The 7,613-nt window shown below is 41.6% G+C and overlaps 1 protein-coding gene across 1 annotated transcript; it reads right to left on the bottom strand.

The window, feature by feature from the left end:
* Positions 1-3,378: 3,378 nt before the first annotated feature.
* On the bottom strand, positions 3,379-7,523 carry fuca2 (alpha-L-fucosidase 2). The gene is made up of 7 exons (XM_083998011.1): positions 7,183-7,523; positions 6,412-6,599; positions 5,963-6,302; positions 5,678-5,888; positions 5,153-5,343; positions 4,752-4,860; positions 3,379-3,814 (listed from the first exon to the last, which is right to left on the bottom strand). Exons 1-7 carry the CDS (start codon positions 7,371-7,373, stop codon positions 3,677-3,679), a joined length of 1,368 nt encoding a protein of 455 aa, XP_083854137.1. The 5' UTR covers positions 7,374-7,523; the 3' UTR covers positions 3,379-3,676.
* Between the last annotated feature and the right edge of the window lie 90 nt (positions 7,524-7,613).

The following is a 7,613-nucleotide window of genomic DNA, read 5'->3' as shown; positions in this document are numbered from 1 at the left end:
TCTCAACAAAACAAGCACAACAAGTTTTTGCCCTGATTTCAAATGCAATTTATCATCACTCTGTGTCATTTGTAGAGAAACTTTGGCCTTTGAACCCATTATGGTTTACACAACTATAAATACTTTGTCCGCTTTGACGATCCTCCTCAGTTTCACTCTGTGCCAATGGGTGAGAACAACTGGGTGCCTCTATGAATAGGAGTCCTTGGCTTTGGGCTTGCACCAGCTGTGCTTACTATGGTCAAGGCATATTTAACAGAGGTCTTACTCCTAACATAAAGCTTACACAGCAGAACAAAGGCTTTGAACTTATGTAACGACTTACAGTTGAACTTCACCTCCGTGTTCAATATCCTACCCCAAATGGCAAGCCTTTATATCTCCTGCACAGAAAAACTGTAATTTCACAGTGTGTTTCCTTTGGGATACTGCAACTTGCCGTGTGCCAAAAAAGCAGTGAATGCAGAGACTGTGTATTGACAGAGTCCCTCCACAGTATGGAATTGCAGAGAGGCTATTATTAGATATAGCCTCTAACAAGCTGAAGATGAAGTTGAAGCTAACTAACTGCACTGCAGCTGAGATCCATTATGCTGGATTCAGTATCTAGAGGAGCAGCACTAAAATGGCTGATACTCAATGTGCAGTGAAGGTCAAGTCGCCCGTCTCTATAAATATAATGGTCTGTCCCCCAGGATGTTCCACACTGCTTGGCATTTCCACTATCTAAAGCTACACCACCGCTCTGCTGACCGGCTCAAATCTGCCACAAATTTGCATGTGATTGAATGCCACACATGCACCCGACTACTAGCAGGCCTCTCTAATGATATTATTAGTGGTAAAACACATGGGAGGAGAGAGAGACAGAGGGAACAACAGTGTGAGGTGGAGATAGAGAGTGAGAGAGGGTGGGTGGGGGGGTGAGGGGGATGTTTATGAATGGAAGGAATGAGGTTTTCCTCCCTGCCGGCTGTAGTGGCTGTCATACAGTATAGCTGACTGAGATATCACTTACAGGGGACACTCATCAGTGTTGTTTGAACTATCATCTGATACAAACACCACTAAATACTGTAGAAGCCCTAAATCCCCCCCCCACACACACACACACACACGCACACTATCCCCTCCACTTCTCACTTACACATGCATCTTTAATCAATAATAATAATAATAAAAAAACTCCACCTGATTCACTCATCTATCAGTTAACCCTCGTCTCATTTATCCATCTCCTCTCATACCAGGCGAATACTTAGGCCATTATCGCAGCAGTACCTGAAAATAAACTGACATGATTGTGTGTTTCCATGGCAACCGTGGCAACCATGCCAACGTCTGTAACAGTCACCCCCCCCCCCCTCTTGGTTCCTGTCTACATATATAATTACTACCACCACTGATCACAGCACCAAGGCTGCAGAGATGAGTGGAGAGAATGGGCTGCAGCCACGTCGTCGACCATGCAGAGTGACAGATGACACGTTAATACACATTAAAACTGTGAATTAGCATTAAAAAACATACAGTATAAAAAGAAAAAAGTCTGTGGGCGCTGTGATCAAATTATGACAATATAGCCTACATTCACAGTGTAGAAAAATGTCACATTTTTATGCAAATCGATACAGTGCAATCTGATCAGCTCCTGCACTATGTACTGTAGGCTATAACATGAGACTACAGCTTAAACAATTAGTCAGAACTGTTGATAATTGATTAATCTATATTATTAAGCAAAAACGCTCATAAATGAATAAACTGCCTACTCCAACTCCTTCAATGTGAATTTTCTTAGACTTTCTATAGCACACTCAATATTTGAGGCTTGGCCAAACAAAACTTTTGCCTCTGGGTAATTTTGATGAGCACACTCACATTTAAGTGATAAAAGCAAAAGGTTTGTCAAGAAAATATAACAGTTTGGTTTATTTGACTGCTCTGCAATAAGACAATATACTTGTTTGAACATGTGAACTTATTAGGACCTGGGGACAATCATACTAATCAAATGTTTGCATCTTTATGATATTTTGTTTATTCTATAGTAAGAATAAAATCTGTAAATTAACATAAACAACCATTCACTGCTACACTACACTTGTGTGAAAAACACAAGTGTTCACTCACTGTCTTGTTTGCTGTTAATTATAAATTTCTTAAAACCTTAGACTGAAATCCTTTGGTACAACTCTACTTGTTCAGTATATGACATGTCTCATATACATGTGTATATTCCCAGCTTTAGGGTTTACTTGGTTGTTAAGCTCCATTCAACCAACACTGAATTAAACGGAGGATAATTGTCCAAAATGTGCTAAACTCGCCCACTCCCACATAAAAAGCTGACAGCTCTACCGCATGTCGGATCAGCTGTGCATTTGTCCACACATGATTTGCATCCTCGGGTCTGTCTCTCTGTCTGTTTGTTGTTGTTGTTCGGGGGATCAGCTGCCATGCATGCGCTGGGGATAGCCTAGTGAAGGGGGGAAATGCACGGACGTGAGAACCCCTTGCAAACCCCCCCATCTGCACGTCATGGAACATTTGCAGAACAGGGACCTCCCACCTTAAAGGCGTGCAACAGAGAGCAGCAGACACAACAGTGAGATCTGCCCTGCACTGAACTCAACCATCTCAGGTGACAAATACACCTACAGCTGACCGACGAGGAGGTGCACAAAGGCGGATCTAAAAGGCTCGGTGTGGCCGCGGTGTGGTCGTGGTCGTGGTGCGAGGCAGCGGCAGCGGCAGCAGCAGCGGTAGCAGCAGCTGATCGAGGCTTACCGGTCTCTGTGCGACATGCAGATCATGACTCCCCAGCTCTGCGATATTGTTCAGACGCGTGAGCGGGAATACAGTTGTCCTGTCCGGGCTCATCTGTGCACAGCAGGGGTGCAGGGATCCGTTGTCAGCGAGCGTTTAAATGACCCTGCACGGCTGTGGCGCTGTTACAGGTGTGAACGGCAGGGGGCGCTGGAGGCACACATGATATCACCTGAGATAATTCAGGCACGAGCAGGAGTGCAATTGGTTCACCTGATAACAATCAAAAATAATAACATCACGACTTTTCTTTTACTGTAAGGTCACACACGAGCCCGGCATACATTTTCTTTATATTTCTGCATGTGTTTATATACACTGCTCAAAAAAATAAAGGTTAAACAACACATCTTAGATCTCAATTAATGAAATATTGCAGTTTAAAATCATTATTCAATATATAGTAGAGTGTGTTGAGAACAAAATAACATAAAAATGATCAATGTAAATCAAAATTATCATCCCAGGTTGATTTCACACGGGTGTGATATACTTGGAGTTACAATGTGTTGTTTAAGTGTTGTATTAGGACATGAAAAGGATTTGAAAGCTTCGTTGAGTTTATTGAAACATTCATACATAAAACGTAAGACCTTTACAGCCATCAGTGCTGATGTCTTCATAAACATAGTGCAAATAACTAACAAAAAAATCAACAAAGAGATTTTGTAGAATTTGAAAAGCTGATTATAAAAGTTAGCACAATAGAAAACAATTATTAATTTAAAAAATTGAATTCACATTACAGGGTGCGTTCAGTGATTCAAACATAAAACTCTTGGTTTGCCCGGTTTCTTCTCTCTGCCTCCAGCTCCGTCTGTTCCTCTTAGAGTGATCTGGTTTCCCTTTAAGTGGCACCTGTCAGCTTCAGTGTCCAGGCCCACTGGCATGGCATCTGGCTGAGGGACAGCTGGGGCAGGAGAACCCGCAGCCCGCTCGGCTCTACAGGCTCCCACCGCACAGCCCCGTGACCGAGAAGCGCCACCTAAAGAAAAGCAAGACAGGAGCAAGGTTGACATGCTGACAGAGGAGGAGAGCTGCTGCTCTATGAACATCCAGTCAAGCTCATTTCCACAGGATGGAGTGCGGTTATTGGACACAGCAGCAGTTTGCTGATGTATTGAACCTTTAATCAAATACTGGCCGGGTCATTTCTTTCACCACTAACATGATGGAGATGATGGAGCTACAATACAACAATGCACAACTCAATATTTAATCAATCTGAAACTATTTGTATATTATTCAAGAAAATTAATACTCAAAACTCAAATATTTGGATTTACCCTAATTCATTTTCAAGCAGCTTTTCTCCCATCTTCTTCAACGTGAGATTAATCATCAGTCAATAATTAAAAGTGTTAGTTGGATGAACAAGCATTTGGTATAATATCCTATTGTAATTATTTATTTCAACAACTGCTGAGCAGTGAGATACACAGCAGCATGAAAAATGATCACATTCCTTGGATCTGTTTATTTTTAATCAGATAAGATGAGATTTTGCAGGTGAGAACGTATCAGTGCTCTCTGGTGGACAAACCTCTAAATAGCCTCAAACATCCCTGTGGTATTTCTGTGCCTGGTACAGAGCAGCTGCTTCATATACAAATACCAATATATCTGCAGCAAGATAATAGTCCAGTGTGTACACTATATTATTTTTCATTGGCTGCTATACTGGGTCCTGTATAGGTCTGCATTTTCAGATCTATTCATCTGCTTCTATATTTACACATCTATTACTCAATGTAATCGCTGCTGTATTTGCTTTATGTTTACTGTAACAATATTTACTCATCTGCTGCTACCTTGTAGATATTCTATATATCCTGTAGTCATCTATTCTTATTTTCTTTCCAATGTTAGGCCTGTCTTTTATTCTTGACTGCCTTGAATTGCTCTTACATCTCCACTCTTACCTGAGTCTGTCCTTGTGTAAGCACAGGTTCATGTAGAATCACAGATCCATCAGTGGGCCACTCCATTAAAGCAGCGAAGATTGCCTTTTCTTGTGCTTTATAAGTGTACCTGTTGACAAACAGGCCGATTAATTAAGTTTCAAATAATAAATTTATATGTCAACGTGTATAATTCTCTATTAGCTAGGACATCAAATCACAAAACTACAGAAATGTATGAACTCATGACAAAATAAGTCCAAGAGATTCGTATTGTGGTTAGTTAAACCAACCAACCAACCAACCATCATATACAAATGGTTGTAAATCCTTAAAAAACGCCAATTATTGATGAAAATGTGCAATTATTCTTTATAGATCTGAAGCGTTGGCCACTGCAGATCAGACAAATGAGAACCCACCAGATGTTTGGTGTGACGCTGTCGTTCTGAGCCCGCCACGCCGTCGTGTTGTAGATGGCGTCCCCGTTCACCTTCAGCCACTGACCCATCTGCCTCAGACGCTCCTCATAGATCGGAGCGATTCTTCCGTCGTGTGTCGGACCAACGTTCATGAGCAGGTTTCCCCCACAGGACACAGTCTCCACTAACGTCTGCAGGTAAACGTCAAGTACAGGTTTTATAAAACTGAATAGACCAAATTGGCACAAATGCCACCAGCTTCTTAAATGGTTATTTGATAATAGTGAACTAAAAGTTTTTGGGTGTGCTGCTCATACAAATCAGTTTACATACATTAACATTTAATTGCCCAACTGACTGAGAAAATAAAATGAGTGAAAGGAAAAAATATTTGCTCATGCATGTTGTTAAACTAAACTGGGAATAAACAGTAACAGGGTTTCATGTGGAGATGTGCAGGTCAACAGTTTGGTTACATGATAAAAAAAAAACATTTTAAAGGTTAATGAGATTTCCAACTCTCACCGCCACAAGCTGCTCTATGCCGATGTAGTCACTGAGCGGAGCATTGCGCCTGTAACCCCAGGACTTTGAGTCAATGGTCATGCAGTTTTCCCATTTGTGTTTTAGCAGGTGTCCTGGCTGGTAGCGATCGGTACAGGTGTAATATCCACCATGGTTGCATATGGAGCCATAACCCCACCGATCATTTGTCACCACTGTGTCCCGTACCGGACTGTGGAAAACAAAACATAAATTTAGTTGAGTTCACTTTTTACCAACTAGGAGGGAAAAGAAAGTCTATTATACCTGTCATTATAAAGCCAGGCTAAGAAACCTGTGCTGTTCCAGTATGTGTCAGGTGCGTCTCCGTCTCCGTCAGACCACAGCACCTCCGGTCTGTACTTGACAATAAGATCATAAAGCTCAGGGAGCGTTTTACTGGTAGGAAAGTAATTTGTAGTGAAGATGTTGGCAGCATCTTCTTCATAGAGTGGATTAAACCACTCAAAGAGGGAATGGTACAGGCCCAGGCGTAGGTCACTGTTAGCGCGGAGGGCACTCGCCACTTCATCCACCAGGTCTCGTTTGGGTCCAACATCCACTGCGTTCCAGTTCCAGGAGTTTTTAGAGCCCCACAATGTGAAACCTGAAAAACAAAACAATAAAAAGCTCCAATACTGCCCTTTATATAGTGCTTTACCCTGCACTTTAACCAAATATACTGAGCAATAAAGAAGTTATGTAGCCTACTGTACCTTCATGGTGTTTTGTAGTCAGAACGATGTACTTTGCTCCGGATGAGGCAAAGATGTCCGTCCATTCTTTGGCGTCAAAGAACTCGGCGGTGAACTGTGGCGCAAAGTCCTGATATTTAAAGTCAGGAGGATAATTCCTCTGCATGAAGTCCACATATGGCTTCAGTTTTTGCTTCTGCCAGTACCACCTGGATCAGAAAAGAAAAGCCGAACAGGCAAAAGGAAGATGAGCTTTCTGTTCTTTCGTCTGGCCATTGTTTCCTGTATATCAAATAATCATAGTTTATTGCTAGAAAGTGAAAGAAATGTTGAGGATCTCAAAATCTCCAACATCTCATAACTCAAAACTTTATATAACAACAATATTTAGTAGCTTTCAGTCAAACCTTTGTTGGCAGACAGGTTTTACCCAAGTTATATATTTGCATTTGTAGATTTACATTTATTTCTGAGCACTTTTGGGGACATCTTGATCTAAAAGCAAAGATGATCCCACCAGCAGGACTACAGTACTTTTGTTCTGGAGCTTTAGGCTATATCACATGAACTTCATCATATTTGCACCACAGCCTTGATGATGGACTAAAGTTTCATTCAAGTTCAGAAAATGTTTTTAATCTTAAATTCCATGATAATTGTGCAGCTCCATCTGAAAATGAAGATCATGACTGAAAGCTCCGGAACTCAAACAACCGAAACTGCCCCACATCCTTATTGACTTGTACTTCATTAGAAATTAGAAAAATAAATAAATAAAGATTAAAAACTCACCAGAACCACTCGCTGCCGAAGCTCGGGACAGAAAACACACCCCAGTGTATGAAGATCCCGAATTTGGCCTGGTCGTACCACTCGGGAAGAGGTCTGGAATCGATCGATTTCCAATTTGGTTCGTATTTGGTTTCGCTCTTGCCGATCAACAGCATCGATAAAAGCAACGAGAAGACTGATAAACCACCCATTTTTTAAGTTGAAGCACTTATTGTCACTAAAAGATGCGGACGCTAGCTGTCACAAATTAGTGAAAGGAAGAAAAAAAATCACATGATTAAGCCACAGCGGTAACATTAGACAGAATAGGGAAGAGGACTCAACGAAACAAACCAACAACAAGCGGCAGGTTCATTCAGCAGCGTTGGGTGGGTGTTCGATTTGTTGTCCGTTGATTCCACCGGTGCGTTTCAACCAATCGGCTTCAACCG

This window comes from Trachurus trachurus (genome assembly GCF_905171665.1).
Source record: "Trachurus trachurus genome assembly, chromosome: 22".
NCBI classification, from domain to species: Eukaryota; Metazoa; Chordata; class Actinopteri; order Carangiformes; family Carangidae; genus Trachurus; species Trachurus trachurus.
The sequence above is the reverse complement of the archived record's forward strand: the minus strand, read 5'-3'. Positions and strand labels throughout refer to the sequence as shown.

Bases quoted from the DNA above. Each gene is read 5' to 3' on its own strand.
- fuca2 (XM_083998011.1), bottom strand. From the start codon at position 7,373: ATGGGTGGTTTATCAGTCTTCTCGTTGCTTTTATCGATGCTGTTGATC. The intron at 6,600-7,182 runs GTGAGTTTTTAA...TTTCTGATCCAG, and splicing joins TTCGGCAGCGAGTGGTTCTG to GTGGTACTGGCAGAAGCAAA. The intron at 3,815-4,751 runs GTAAGAGTGGAG...GCTTTTCTTTAG, and splicing joins TTACACAAGGACAGACTCAG to GTGGCGCTTCTCGGTCACGG.